Source organism: Gopherus flavomarginatus, chromosome 4 (assembly GCF_025201925.1).
Source record: "Gopherus flavomarginatus isolate rGopFla2 chromosome 4, rGopFla2.mat.asm, whole genome shotgun sequence".
NCBI classification, from domain to species: Eukaryota; Metazoa; Chordata; order Testudines; family Testudinidae; genus Gopherus; species Gopherus flavomarginatus.
The window spans coordinates 68,624,543-68,640,514 of record NC_066620.1 but is presented as its reverse complement, the minus strand read 5'-3'; the positions used below and the strand labels follow the sequence as shown (position 1 = coordinate 68,640,514).

Below are 15,972 nucleotides of genomic sequence, written 5' to 3'. Positions count from 1 at the left end.
CCACTCGTTGCTTCCCTCCTCTCCCACCCCTCCTGGGCTACCATGACAGTTATCCCCCCATTTTTGTGATGAAGTAATAAAGAATGCATGAATAAGAAACAACGCTGACTTTATTGCCTCTGCAAGCAGAGATCGAAGCGGGGAGGGGAGGGCGGTTGGCTTACAGCAAAGTAGAGTGAACCACCATTCTGTACTTACTCAGCCTATAGCTGAAAATGGGAATCTGTGACAAGCACTAGGATAGAAGCACAGGCAGGACTGAATCTCCATTTGTGTGTGGGCCTTTGGTTGACACTGGTAAAATACAAAATGTCCCAGGATATGTATGTTAGGGGACAGTTCTAAATGGCAGCTTAATTTTTTTATTTGCGGCAAAATGTAGAGGTCTAAATATCTGATTGTGATCCCTGGTAGCATGGGTTAGGCATGACCGCACAGTGCTGCTGACTGGGGAGAGCAGCCGGAGGCGCAAGCCTCCAGCTGCCATGATATTCCAGGCAGGACTGAATCTCCATTAGACAAAACTTAAAGAAGAGAATGACTTGGAGTCATTCCCATTTTTGTCCAGGCTCCCCCAACCGACTTCACCGAAGCCGGCCAGGAGCACCCACGGGATGACAATGATGGATATCAGTCATATTATACTGTCTGCTGTCTGCAAGGCAAGGGAATGGGATGCTGCTGTGTAGCACTGCAGCATCGCATCTGCCAGCAGCATCCAGTAGACATACGCTGACATTGAAAAAAGGCAAGAAATGATTTTTTTTCCCTTTGCTTTCACCGGGAGGGGAGGGCTGACATATACCCTAAACCACCCATGACAGTGTTTTTGACCCTTCAGGCTTTGGGAGCTCAGCCAAGAATTCAAATAGTTTTCGGAGAGTGCAGGAACTGTGGGATAGCTACAGTCGTCAGTTGCCCCTCCCTCCGTGAGTGTCCATTTGATTCTTTGGCTTTCTGGTACGCTTGTCTCAGCTTAAGTTTCATGCAGCACTGTGTCGAGTCCCTGTTGTGGCCTCTGTCCATTATAGCCTTGGAGATTTTTTCAATTGTTTTGGCATTTCGTCTATTGGAACGGAGTTCTGATAGAACAGATTCATCTCCCCCTACAGAGACCAGATTCAGTATCTCCCGTACGGTCCATACTGGAGCTTTTTTGATACTGGGACTGCATGGTCACCTGTGCTGATCAGCTCTCCACGCTGGGCAAACAGGAAATTAAATCTACAAGTTCGCGAGGCTTTTCCTGTCTACCTGGCCAGTGCATCCAAGTTCAGATTGCTGTACAGAGCAGTCACAATGGCGCACTGTGGTATAGCTCCCAGAGGCCAATACTGTCAAATTGTGGCCACACTAACCCTAATTTGAAATGGCAATACCGATTTCAGCGCTACTCCCCTCATCGGGGAGGAGTACAGATATTGGTATTAAGAGCCCTTTATATCGAAGTAAAGGGCTTTGTTGTGTAGACGGGTGCAGGGTTAATTCAGTTTAACGCTCCTAATTCGAGATAAACTCATAGTGTAGACCAGGCCTTTGTGAGGAGTTACTGTACTCTTACACCAGTATGGCAGGGGAAGAAGGGAGAGAAACCCATTGATAGTAGTTTGGTGTAGCATATTTAATTTTCCCTTTATATATGACATGTTACTATGTGCATTGTCTCCAACCACTTTTCTGTGGCTCCTTTTGTCTTTGCTATGGCACCTTTCATCTTAAATTTGTTGATTTTTAGTTATCTTTTCAATCAGTCTTCATTTGGGTGACTACAGTATTTGGTAGTTTTTAAAATGCCCAGCTGTGGCTTGGTCTGCCTCAGCATGGACATGCTTTTTCTCCTCTGCATCACGTTCTTTGACGCTAAAGATAACTACTTTAAAGCCCCTCTCCTCTGCTTATTCAGTTTGATTCCAACTTCAATCATCACAGTGCACAGGATGGTGATCAGAATAGTGTCTAGCCACCCCTCTTTCTTCTCACATTCTTTTTCCCAAAAAATCCATAATGTCCAGAGAAGCTTTAGTCTAAGGAAAAATAACTTAATACATGCCCCTTGTGGTTTTGAAACAACTGCTGAATTGAGCAACGAAAGGCAAACTCACTTTTCTTAGCTCACACAAAGGGGTCAAGCACTGCAGCTCCTAGCCTTCATGGTATCCAGTGGCCCTGCCTGTATATGAGACCTCTCCAGGCCTCCCTTCTGTCAATATGGGTTCAGTGTCCCTGTGCAATCTGATTACCTCACCACAGCAGTAACCCAGTCCCTGAGGTGGGGGAACAAATACAGAAACCTGATTAAGGGAAAACGTCTAATGGTCAAAATCAGATCCCTCCATCTTTTTGTCTGGGAAATTAGTCCTCCCTGGAATGCAGAAGAAACATCAGTTTGCTGGAACTATGGGCAGTTGGCAGTGTTATGAGACACTTAGTGACCTGCATGATTGTCACTTCTTTCATGATGTAGATCAACAATTGCACCACTGTAGCTTATGTAAACAAAGGAGGATGGGATATACTACTGAGAAAAGAAGATATCTAAATTCTCCTTTGGGTCGAAAAATGCAGAAACTGACAATCTTGGTCTTCTAAGGGAAAACTCAAAATTTAGGTTGATTGACTGAGTCACCCAAACTTGTCCATAGAAGAGCAGGAACTGGACAACAAAGTATTTTAGCTATTCTCCCTGGGATGGTGGTACCACTAGATTGATTTAACTACATTGAATGGGTAATAAATAGTTGGACCTCTTCTGTTCCAGATTTTGGGAGAAAAAGACAGATAACTTGTCATTCAGTTAATCAGACTATCAACTATGTCTTTCTCCAACAAAGCTCTGGTGGCCAGGAAAACTGTAGAGGACAAAGTCATCATCCTACTGATAGTGCTGAATTGGACTTTCAGATCCTGGTTGTCCCAGCTGATGGAAATGTCACTTTGTCCCCCATGAGAGTTACCCCATATTGAAGACCACTGATACAGGAGCTGATGTGTTGTCCATATCAGGGCAGTTTGGAAGTGGTGACCTGTATCTTATAGAGAATACGTCCTTGGAAACTTGGTTACCCTAATCTATGGGTTGATGTCCTCCTTCAGTCTAGGAACGATTCCACTTCCAAAACCTATTTGGCACGTTCTCATCTCCTACAGATGGGTCTCAATTTAAATCAGCATCTAATAAATCTGTCTCCACTTTGATGGATTCATTGAAGGGTTGAATTTTGTATATTAAGTTTCCATGTGGGTGCATGTTAGAAACTTTCTGTGAGAAGTATCCACATGGGAAAAAGTCTTGCATTACAAACTCACGTTTCCATACTGATAAAAGCAGTGGGAAAGCTTCATCCTCTTATAATATATTAACATCATCTGGAGGTTCTATGACAATTGAAAGGGCATCTCTTTGAGCATATGGCTACGACATCATTGTTTTTCTTACCCACAAAAAGCCACTTTAATGGATATTGCAAGAAGAATCAATTGCTTTATTATCTTGTCAGTCAAGAGAGTCTCTTCAGCAGTTCTTTCCTAGACCAAGTGGTACTTCAAACAGCTGAATTTTTACCTAGAATTGGCTCTCCCTACCCCTTAAATGAAGGCCTTACTCCTTATTCTTCCTTTGTTCAGCCCCAATTCTTCTATTTCCTAAAGAAGTTTAAATGGCAGCACCTAGTTGTCTGTAGAGCTTTTAAACTCTTTTTGGACAAGACAGAGTCTTTCAGGAAAACCAATGCTTTCTCTGTCTGATACTGGAAAGAAAAAAGACTTTAAGCCTCTAGTCTAAAGCAACCATAATCTGGCAGCAATAGTTGAATTATGTAGGAAAGCTGGTAAAACTCCTCCGCCTGGTTCTAGACCTTATTTGACAAAATCTATTTCCACTTCTTGTCCAGAGAGAAATAGAAGCTTTCAATAAGGAAATTTGCAAAGCAGCAACATGAACATTTTTGTCACTCATTCAAAGAGGATTATGTGATGTGTAGATCTCCTTACCTCAGATGCAGCCTTCACTTGTTGGGTCCTGCAGTCTACCTTTTTTCTTTGATGCCTATGTTTCAGATGCTCTCTTCCTCTCTTCCCTTTTCTGGATTCTGGATTGCTGATAGTATATTCCAGACTGTTGTGTTGCCTGTATATGATAATACAAGTTTGTTCTTACATGTAAATTTGTTCTTCTGTAAGTCTGTGTATTACCAGACTTACAGTTCAAATTTTAAGCATGGGAAGTTATCTAATGGGGTTGCGTATGTTTATTTTATATTTAGGGTGCTAAAAATTCTGATTTCGCAATGCCTGTTGTAAAAAGACAAACCCATAGGTCAGGTCAACATTTTCTTAATGACCAAGACTGCCAAGGGGAGGCATAGCAGGCGTCCTGGTGGATAATCTGGCAATAAGAATCCCCTATCCTAGTGCCATCACCACCTTCCGCAGGAGCCAGTATTGCACCCAGACTGAAGTGCCTTAGATTGTCTGGTTTGATTCAAGACAGGCCACTTCTAAAGGATACCGTCATCTCTGGTAGGGTATCCAAGCCACTGTTGCACCCATGAAAAAGAGAACCTTTTTTACTTACTAATTTAATACTTTTTCAGGTAATGTAAAAATCATCAGGATTATGGAAATATTTATTAAGCCATATCTATAGTGATATATAAAAGACACCTCTTGTAATGAAGTTTCTCTGTGCATAAGCAGACACCACATCCTATAGAAACTGCACTGTTGAAACACATAATACCTGTATCCATGCTCGAAAAATATATCAGACAACATAATAATCAAAGGTTAATACAAAAAAGAGAGAACCACAGAGATATTATGGGATAGCACACTAATGATAAGCCCAGTATGCTGCCCCTTCCACTTGGCACTCTGGCTGATATGTTAGGGTTTCCACCAATGAGCGTCTCCTTAAGCGTCCGTTACTATTGATAGACACTTAAGCTTAGTTCAGATAATTTTGGAGTGCTCACCCAACTCCAGCATAGAAATGCTGGAAGGGAAGGGGATGCTTTCTTTCTCTCACATCTCCTGGTGGTCTCATCTCCTGGATTTTTATGGCTGCTATAGCGTCATTAGTGAAATTGACCCTTTTTTGAATATTGTATTCTGTTGCTCCTGCTGGGGAAGCCCTATGTGCAAGAATAGCAGATGCAGGCTATGACCTTCACTGCTTTGTGTGTTCTGTGTGGGGAAATGGCAGAAAAAGAGAGAGAGGTGATAAATAATTGATTTCTTCTTTCACTGTTCCCTCCCTCATAGTTTCTTCAGTAACAGCGGATGATTTGCTGGCATTGTAGAATGAAATTTCCAAAAGAAGTCCGTTTTACCTCACCTAATGTGCATATCAAACAAGATGATTTGTAAGAGTTAAACTCTGTTGTTTGAGAAGAACTGTGGGCTGAAGGCGTACTATATCATTGCAAGCCTGTGTGACTAGGAAAGTACTTTCTCTTCCAAGCTGTGGAGTACTATGTGTAACCCACACACCTTCAGGGTGTGGTGTTCTGTCCCATATAGTAGCACCAAGACCACTTAGAGCAGGGGTCTCAAACTCAATTTACCTTAGGGCAAGTGCCAGTCCTCAAATTGTCCCAGCAAGCCAATAATGTCACTGAAGATGGTGTTCAGAAAAGATAACGTTTATATTGTATTTATTTTGAATTTCTTAAAAATAATAAAACTGTCATACAACTTCATACAATTCTTCGCCTGCCAGAGAGTTTTTAATATTTGCCAGACACTTGGCAACACTTCAGTTCTGTCAGTTTGTTGATGTTTGGCTTCAGTGACTGAGCAGTTGAAACCTTCAGGATTGCAGCAAGGTGTACATGAGATAGTTGTGTTTTGGTATTTTGACCTGTTTATATTTGTGGAAAAAAGTGACACTGCCTCCATGGCTGACTCTGCCCAGCAACTAATGATGCTGCCTCCATGGCTGCCTCTGCCTGGTGACTAGTAATGGTATCTCTGTCCCTTTCCCCAGCTAATGGGAGCTGCAGGGGGTGGCGCCTGTAGCAGACAGACCCACGGGGGTGGCTGCATGCATCTCTCCTCTGTGGGCTGCAGTGGGGTGGTTCTTGGGCCACAGATGGCCCGCAGGCTGGGACTTTGAGACCTCTGATTTAGAGAGAGATTAATGAGTTTGCTCTACAGCCTTAGCTAAAAGCCTACTAACTGTTAGCTAAGTCTGTAGAGCGGACTCATAATATCTCTTTCAGTGGTCTCAGTACCACTATATGGGACAGAACACCACACCCAGATGTTGTGTGGGTTACATACTTTGCCTAGCTGAGGAAGCGCATTCCAGTTGAAATCCTGGACGAGCCCCCACTTGTAATGCTGACAGACTCCGGTTGGCGGCGGACGGGATTGAACCTGGGACTTCAGTGCATGAACCTCTACCGCATGAGCTAAAAGCCAGCTGCCTGTTAGCTAAGGCTGTAGAGCAGACTCATTTTTTCTCTCTCTCTCTAAGTGGTCTCAGTGCCACTAGATGGGACAGAACATCACACCCAGAAGGTGTGTGGGTTACATGTGCACAAGTGACTTTGGAAGTCCAGACCTTGTACTAGTTATTTTAGTATAAGGCTTTGTCTACACTGCACAGCTTCTGAAAGGTATGCAGTGTAGCCGTTTTTTGTTGGCAGGAGAGATCTCTCCTGCCGACAAAATAAAACCACCCCCAATGAGGTGCAATAGCTTTGTTGGTGGGAGCGCATCTACTGCAGACACAGCGCTATCCATACCAGCGCTTTTCGTTGGTAAAACTTTTGGTCGGGGAGGTGTTTTTTCACACCCTCAAGTGACAAAAGTTTTAGCGACGGAAGTGCAGTGTAGACATAGCTGAAGAGTAGAAGTCATGCAATAAAATTTCTGTTTATAGGTAGGCAGTGTTTAAAGGTGGTGAAGAGCACTAATAAATATTTGTTGGCAATATGACTCAACTTTAAATTCAGCTCATGGGTATACATTTTTGAGAACAAGCCAGTTAGAAAGTGGTGTCAGACATCTTGCCATGGTCAGTTTGTAATATATTTTTTTAAATTCTAAAATACATTGCTGTACACCAGTAACCACAGCTGTGTTAAGAGAGTCCATTCAGGAAATCATCTTCCTGTCTTGCCATTCAGAACTACTTACATAATGAATTTGTTCATGAATCTGAAGTGTCTGTCATAGAAATTATAGCTCTACAAGACTAAATGAATCATCTTGTCCATCTCCCTGTAATTGCAGATTTCCATTTAAACATATATACTCTGTTTAATTTGGCTTCAGATGACTTGAGCAATGAAGCTTCCACTACTTACCTGGGAACATTTTCCTGCAGCATTATATACCCCATTCTAAGGGTATTTTTTCCTGGTATCAGCATAATTTTATTAATTTAGTCCTTTTATTTCTCCGTCTACTTCATTGGAACACCCATGATGCCTGGTCTCTGTTGTTTATATTGTACATCTACTGACACACTATTATAACCCCTCTTAATTGTTTGGCCAAGGTGTACATAGAAGTATTTATCAATTACAGCAACCCCCTCAGCCTTTTGATTGGTTTCTTTTTGAGTGCCGTGCAAGATAGGACACTTTCTTATATTCCTTTTTTTAGCCTGTTATTCACTGTAGTCATTCTATATGAATTACAGGTTGCTTTTTATTCTTTGAAAAGTACATTTGTCATGCAAATATATTTTCTTGGGATGAAAAGAGAAGGGTAACTGCACATTTTGATTAATAGCTTTTGTACTTTGTGTAGCATGCAGAAGTGGAACCAGGAAGATTCAATTTTATCAAAATTTGAACTCTTCTGTGCTTGCCCTTATTTTTTCTAGATCTGCTGTTAATTCATCTAAAATAATTATGGTTATTAAGAGACTTTTTTTCTGATTTTTATCTATTTTTGGGGATGTTGGGCATATTTTTTGTAGAAATAGAAAATTGACTATCTGCTCCTGTTAATATTCCATACATAAAGTCACAGTCCTATTTGTGAGTCCATTGTTGGTTGCAGTGGAGATGGCTGTAGTGTTCCCCTTAACAGCTGATTTCAGGTAAGGGAAGAAGCAGCTGAAGCCGAGAAAATCTTAAGTTACCAAGTTTCTATTTTCATGAAAACTGCTGTGGTAATTTTTTTTAAAGGAAGGAAAAAAACAGACTGTGACACAGAGGCAAAATTGTTTCTAAATATAGTGTTCTCCAAAGATTTCCATGAAGCATCGGTATCATTTTAAAGAAACATATATCTTCAGGTGGTAAGAGGAAAGGGATGTTTGTTATTGAAGTATGGAAGTAGGTTGTATTTAGCCACATACGTATAATAGCTAATATACAAACCCTTTAGTAGTTGTTAAAAAATATATTGTATTATTCCCTTGGTTACAGTAGTTTTGAGTGTTTTATCTTTAGCTTGAAGGCTGGTATCCCTTTACATGCTTTACTAGATAGTTTACACTTCATATTTGAATGTTACTACTTCAACGAAAAAAAATGAACCAATAAGACAGTAAAATATTGGAAGAGAGATAGCAGCTCTTGTAGTAAGAATACCTCACACTTTCTATTATAACTCCTTGCCGTTTGTAACTTTGAGAAACTTTAACTATCCAGACTGAAACTTTTCATGCTTTGTCTTTGCCTCATATTGACGTTATTTGAAAAGTTTCAGTAAAATGTATGAACTGCTTCAAAGAAGGGAGCCAAATAGAGTTGATCATGTCTGTACAAGCAGCAGGATAGGCTCGCTGCCCCAAGGATGTACACATCTGAGCCTCAAGGCATGTACTTGGAGCCGATAGCACCTCATGTTGTTTCAGCTACACTCTATTTTTAGTGCGCTAGCTTGATGAGGGCTGACGTGAATATAGTTCCTTGACCTAGGAATTACCACCAGCTCCAAATGTAGACGTATCCAACATTACTTTTTTTTTCTGTCTTGCTCACTTAGACTGTAAGCTCTCTGAGGCAGAGGAAACGTCTATCTGTTTGTCCAGCACCTAGAATGATATGGCGTTTAGGCACTATTGGAATACAAATAAAAATTATTGTATTTCTCATCCTCCTTTTTCCCTACTGTGCCCTCTCTGAGACCCCATTATCTTTTTTATCTATGACTGAGTTCTTGAGTCAAATGTAGAGCTCTAGATAAAGTTCCTTGGACAAGGTATCTCTTTCCTTTGTTCTGCAAAACCTATGGTATGCTTCTCGGGTGCTATGTACATATTATATTTGTTACTCTGGAGGAAGCAAAATGGTATTCAATAATTTTTTTTAAATGGGATTAATAAAATCCCATGAGCCGTGAAAATTCCTTCCCAACTCTGAATTAGGTAGTTTTGGTGGATTAGGAGAATGTTCAGTGTGGTGAGAGCAAAGAAAACAAAATGTAGATATATTAGGTACAATACTATATAAAATTTTCAAGTTAAACTTTCTCTATAGATAGACTTCAGTGAGGGAATACATTCTGTATTGAAATTATGTTCTGTGATATTAATGAAACATAAGGTTGAAAAATATAAATGGGCAAAATTCCGGAAATGAAAATATTCTCATTTAATATGCAACTTTAACTGTGTCCATTGTGCTTATGAATGGTGACAGTCTTTAACTACATAGTTGCATATTATGGCTATAATGCAACTATACAATATATGCACAAAGTATAATTATTATTAAAGTTGGAGGATAATTAGATTGGAGACACAAAATTTCTCCCATTTGAAGGATATAGAATTAAAGAGCATAATCACTTTTCATGTTCCGTGGCTCCCATGAGAATCTTTGCAACTTTACCTGAAGAACATTACCACAGTATTCTTTGTATTTTGCAATGTCAGGTACTTGGAAAAAGCAGTTATAAAGTTTCAGTGGTGATCATTATTTGTTTATAGTGTGATTTAGGCCTTAATATAATTTGATGTTTCACATGGGGCTGGAATTATAACCCTGTCGTCCCCTTTTGTACCATTTGATGGACTTCATATATCACTTGTAGTACATTACAGGATTTGGTGAGCTGTTTTGAGTTGTTTGTGTAAGAAGTATCCAATTATTTGGAGTTGTGTACCCATTTCCTTTTTTGGCTTTACAGATACATCCTACTGTGATTAATATCCTTGCCATCTCTCACCTTCTGCTCTGTTTTTGGCTTTTCCCTTGTGTTTGCTTACTACAGCCTGCTGGCAGCTTACTGGACGAGGAGCCTCTGTCAGTGCTCCTTGACAGATTGAAAGGAGGTTGCATGTTTGAGAAATCTTTTACCTTTCAGTACTTCTCTTTAAAGGTTATGGACTTTTTCTCTTTGAAGAAGATTGAGACCAATTACCCATTGATCAGTAATCCTAACACAAACAAGTTTCTGGAAAGACAGAAAATGGATTTAAAATACTAGCTTAATGTATCTCAATTTACACTGCTGATAAGCTTAAACTAGATAAGGTATCTTGGCTTGTTTACAGAAAGAGTGGATAAAAAAAACTAAACACATAACATTCCTTGAAACTAAACCCTTTCTCTGACCACTCTGCTTCTCTGTGTCCCCCTTAACACGCTTATTAAATCCTTCCTCTAGTTCTCCCAGTTTTCTGAAGGCAAAGAGCTATAATAGAAGTTCATAAAACAGTTTTGCTCTCCACTCTCTAGAAGATGGCACTAAGGAAGAGAAAACAATGATTTAATGCCACTTTGAAGGGCCTTTAACAACCTGTCTTGGGTATCATCTTTTGAAAACCTCCTTGACTGGATGTAGCATACCCAAATGTGTTCTTTTTTTTCAATGTTCTGTGATTTATGGACAAAGGCTCAAACTCTCTTGCACGTAAATAATAAAACATTTTTTATTCATAAAAAATGCATTGTCTTCTATAAGGTGTTTTTAGCTTTTTGCAAATTTGAGAAGCATGCTTTATATATAAAGATTGTATTGATTGAACTGAAATTATTTTGTATGTACTGAAATAATTCTTGTTTTACAGCATAGATTTCCAAAAGAACAACCCAATACACAAGCTAACTGAAGAGGAGCTTTTAGCATTTACATCAGTAAGTAACTTATCTCTATATTGTTTGTTTGTTTTTATTATATTTATATCTTCCTTCAACATCTTTAAGTGAAGTACTAAGCTGTGATCCATCAACTATTTTGGTGAAATTATTTATGAATAAAATGTAATCTAGTTTTGGTCTGTTGCTTCCACAATTATGAAAAAGCTGAAATTCAGCCTTGTTTGCTTCACCAGCTCTGCACTATAAAGTTTACATTTAAAAAACCCCACATACTATTTTCATTTCAATGTCTTTTACAAATGTTTAATAAGAGAATTTCTGACTATTTTAGATTCTTATTCCCTATTGGGAGTTGAAATTTAATGATACAGGTCAGGCCCTTACAACAAATTCTTCACACTGATTTAGTGCTGAAAGTACTTTCCTACCTTGTGAACATATAATTCTCAAGAGTCTTTTTTAAATTAAATAGAATAGTGCAGTCAGAAACAGTATTCTGATCCTTGCGAAGCCTTAAACACAAGAGCATACATATTCTTTTTTGGGAGTCAACTGAACTAAAGTAATTGAAAGCTAAATGTGTATTGTTTACACATTTCTTTAGCATGGTTTCTATCTGTTATATTTGACTTATGCTGAAAGTGAAGGATTTTGTAGTGTGCTTTAGAGTGGCCCACTAAATCCAGGTTTTAGCATTAATACTGTATGAACTTGTTCTGTGTTCCATTGTCAAGGTTCATCAACATGTCTGTCATGAAGAAAAGAAATTTGTGGTGGGATGAGGAGACTTCATTGAAGTATTCAAAATTATAATAGTGTTATGAAAATTTATTAATCAGTAGTAATCCAATAGTTGTCCAGTAGTTCAAGAATAAGTGTGTCAGTGAGTGGCCTAAATGCCTGTTAATTGAAGCATTTGTTGTTGGACAAAGAGAAAAAAAATCAGAGGAAGATGATATGGAACTTGCTTACCAATGTGGTAGTGTTAACAGATCAACATTTTAGGGTCTCTGAATCTGGAGTGGCAAAAGCTGACTGGTCTGTAGTTCCCCGGATTCTCTCTCTTCCCTTTTTTAAAGATGGGTACGATATTTGCCTTTTTGCAATTGTCCTGGACCTCCCCAGGCTGCCACAAGTTTTCAAAGATAATGGCCAATGACTCTGCAATCACATCAGCCAACTCCCTCAGCCCCCTCGGATGCATTAATTCCAGACCCATGGACTTGTGCATGTCCAGCATTTCTAAATAGTCCATAACCTGTTCTTTCACCACTGAGGGCTGCTTACCTCTTCCCCATACTGTGCTGCCCAGTGCAGCCATAGGGAGCTGACCTTGTCTGTGAAGACCGAGGCAAAAAAAGCATTGAGTACTTTAGCTTTTTGCACATCTGTCACTAGGTTGCCTCCCCCATTCAATAAGGGGCCCAAATTTTCCCTGAGCACCTTCTTATTGCTAACATACCTGTAGAAACCCTTCTTGTTACCCTTCATATCTCTTGCTGGTTGCAACTCCAGTTATGCTTTGACCTTCCTGATTACACCCCTGCATGCTCAAGCAATATTTTTACACTCCTCCCTAGTCATCTGTCCAAGTTTCCACTTCTTGTAAGCTTCTTTTTTGTGTTTAAGCTCACCAAAGATTTCTCTGTTAAGCCAAGCTGGTCACCTGCCATATTTACTATCCTTTCTGCACATCGGGATGGTTTGTTGCTGTGCCCTCAATAAGGCTTCATTAAAATACAGCCAGCTCTCCTGGACTCCTTTCCTCCTCATATTAGCCTCCCTGGGGATCCTGCCAATTAGTTCCCTGAGGGAGTCAAAGTCTGCTTTTCTGAAGTCCAGGGTCCGTATTCTGCTGCTCTCCTTTCTTCCTTTTGTCAGGATCCTGAAATCGATCATCTCATGGTCACTGCTGCCCAGGTTGCCACCCACTTCTACTTCCCCTACCAATTCTTCCCTGCTTGTGAGCAGCAGGTCAAGAGGAGCACGGCCCCTAGTTGGTTCCTCCAGCACTTGCATCAGGAAGTTGTCCCCAACACTCTCCAAAAACTTCCTGGATTGTCTGTGCACTGCTTTATTGCTCTCCCAGCAGATGTCAGGGTGATTTGAAGTCCTCCATGAGAACCAGGGCCTGTGATCTGGAAACTTCTGTTAGTTGACCAGAGAGAGCCTAGTCTACCTCATCCTCCTGGTCTGGTGGTCTATAGCAGATGTCCACCACAACATCACCCTTGTTGATCTCGCCTCTAAACTTAAGGCTGTTCAGAGTTTTTGGGTTTTCTCCATTTTCATACTGGAGCCCAGAGCAATCACACTGTTCTATTACATACAGTGCAACTCCTCTACCTTTTCTCAGCATGACCACTGTCACTTGAACTAAATTAACTTCAGTGTAGATAACTCAAGTTAATTCTGAAGTGAAGGTTAATCTTATTAGAAGGTAAAAGGACACTGCTAGAAAATAGGTTGGAGGAAACTGACATCCCTGTGAATCGAGTTGTTCAGGGACACAGCCATAAAGTTGATGGTGATGTCTAGTTACATCTTCTGTTCTGGTCTGATCAGAGCATTTTGGAAGATGGGGGCGGTGGGGGGAAGAATTTCTGGGACTCTCCCATCTCACAAGGTCACAGAGCTCCAGCGCTAGCCCAAATGCCTATAATGCGATTTTTATAGCCCTGAAGTCTGAGCCTGAGTCAGCTAATACAGGCCAGTCCCAGTTGTTTTATTGAGGTGTAGACATACCCTGGGCTCGTCCAGACTAGGGGAGGAAAATCGATCTTAGATACGCAACTTCAGCTACGTGAATAACGTAGCTGAAGTAGAATATCTAAGATCGAATTACTCACCCATCCAGATGGCGCGGGATCGATGTCCGCGGCTCTCCATGTCAATTCCGGAACTCCGTTGGGGTTGATGGAATTCCGGAATCGATATAAGCGCACTCGGGGATCGATATATCGCGTCTAGATTAGACGCGATATATCGATCCCCGAGCAATCGATTTTAACCCGCCGATACGGCGGGGTAGTCTGGACGTGGGCCCTGAGTTACTGTAAAGGAGTGTGGTGAAGAGGTCACAACTCCTCTCTGGTTACCTCAGACTCGCTCTTTGGGTTGTCTTCCTCCTAGTATATCTTTAGAATCTGCCTTTGTGGTGCTCATATCTGTCCTCAGCAGCAGCATGATATTGACATTCCTAATACTGTAGTTTCATTGCTACCCAAAGATTCTAGATAGCAGCCGTGAAACTAACCAGAATCTTCTAAAATTCCCTGAGTCATGAACAGAGAGGCGAGGAGATGGAGTTGTCTGCAGAGTCAAGAAGACAATGCTGCATCATTCTGTTCATGTACAGTATGGTTGCAAAGAAAATTTTAAGGCTAGAGATTTCTGCTTTTTTTAATGAAGTCTTGCATTCTGTAGAAATTCATAGCTTAGTTTTCTATGCTCAGCAGGAAAAGAGTGAATTTTTCATGCCCTGTCTATAATTTTAGAGAATACTTAAAACTGAAAAGCTAGATTTGTAAGGAGTTCTGGCTGTTGGAGTGCAGTTAAAACTATGATGAGATGATAAATATGTAGTCTGATTTATTTTTAAGCTCTGAGACTATTAAATATTCAATCTTCCTGGGAAGAAAGCATTTAAATATTCAAGTGGGGAAAATTTCCTAGCTTTTACTGAATTACCTCTAGTGATTTGAGACACTGATCTTTTGTCACAAAATTAAGTATTGAACCAAAAACATCTTTTGTCATGATAAACCAATTTCAAGTGCACTTGATGTTAGACCCCATATTTCTGATGCCCCTTCTTGAAGTCTCTTCCAGTGAGTATCTTCTTTTAGTTAGAGGAATAAGAAAAAGGAAGCAGAAGTAGACGTTCAATAAGGATATGCATTTAGAAATTCATTTTTATGTCTGATACCACTGAAAGGCAGTAAAATTACATTGAACCAGTAAATTGTTTTCCCTTTCCTCATCCCCTGCATTACTGTTAAAAATGATGGCTTTCCACACTTCTAATACCAGCCACTGATGACTCCTTTACTTATCTTTTGTTCTTCCCTGGAGCAGCATCACAGTGTCCCATCTCATGTTTTTTTTCCCTTGTGGAAAAGCAGTGGACTATGATGAAAACAGCAGAATGACATATTTGGAGCTCTTTCAAATCTAGTGTCAGGATAAATGGGGAAATCCACAAATCTGTTTTTATCTAGAGTTGGGCAAATGCTGAAAATTCATGGGCATTAACTCAGGTAAAAACCATGAATTTACATTGATTTTTGTTCATTTTCCATGATTGTCCTATGAATTCTATTTTCTACAAGAAAGTTTGTTATAAGAAATCTCATGAATATCCATACAAGTATGTTCACGAAGATTTGCTCTGATTTATTGTGACCTAAGTGATCATTCAGATACCACATCTAATAATTAGTTGAAGATAAAATGTAGGTGAATCATTTGCAAACAGTGCAGAGGTTGAGAAGTTTGCATAGGATGTTTGAACAATTCTGAAGAACAAGCTAGCAAAGATCAGTCTGCTCTTGGGTAATTCACAAACCAATAAAAGGGCTGACGTTGTCAAATTCTTCATGGTTTATAGCTCTGTTTGTACCTGCGTGATGGGACACAGGGCTCTGGGTTGCAGCATTTGAAAAAGATCTAGGTTTGAGGTATCAAATCTCTCTCTGAATACAGGTATCCAGCTGGTGATCAGATCTTGATTTGAAAAAGTTCCTAAAATGCAAGTCAGCAAGATTTAACCATTAGATTGTTAAACCTAGTGGTTCAGGCTACATTTCTGGAATATCTATAATTTCGAGAGTAGGACTGTGAGAGTATCTTAAAAAATCCATAGCAGATTACAAATTGCAGATATGTTTTGTTCCTCAGCACTGCAATCATAATGTGTTGTTCTAGAAAGATATCTGCCACCTGAGGAAATAGATTAGGATTA

The 15,972-nt window shown here is 40.0% G+C and overlaps 1 protein-coding gene across 2 annotated transcripts in view; it reads left to right on the top strand.

The window, feature by feature from the left end:
- Positions 1 to 15,972, top strand: part of TTC27 (tetratricopeptide repeat domain 27) — a 203,622-nt gene that overhangs the window by 63,089 nt on the left and 124,561 nt on the right. For both annotated transcript variants that reach the window (XM_050951326.1, XM_050951327.1), the window contains exon 9: positions 10,979 to 11,045. In XM_050951326.1, the coding sequence (XP_050807283.1) occupies positions 10,979 to 11,045 (67 nt within the window). The remainder of the gene's footprint in view (positions 1 to 10,978; positions 11,046 to 15,972) is intronic.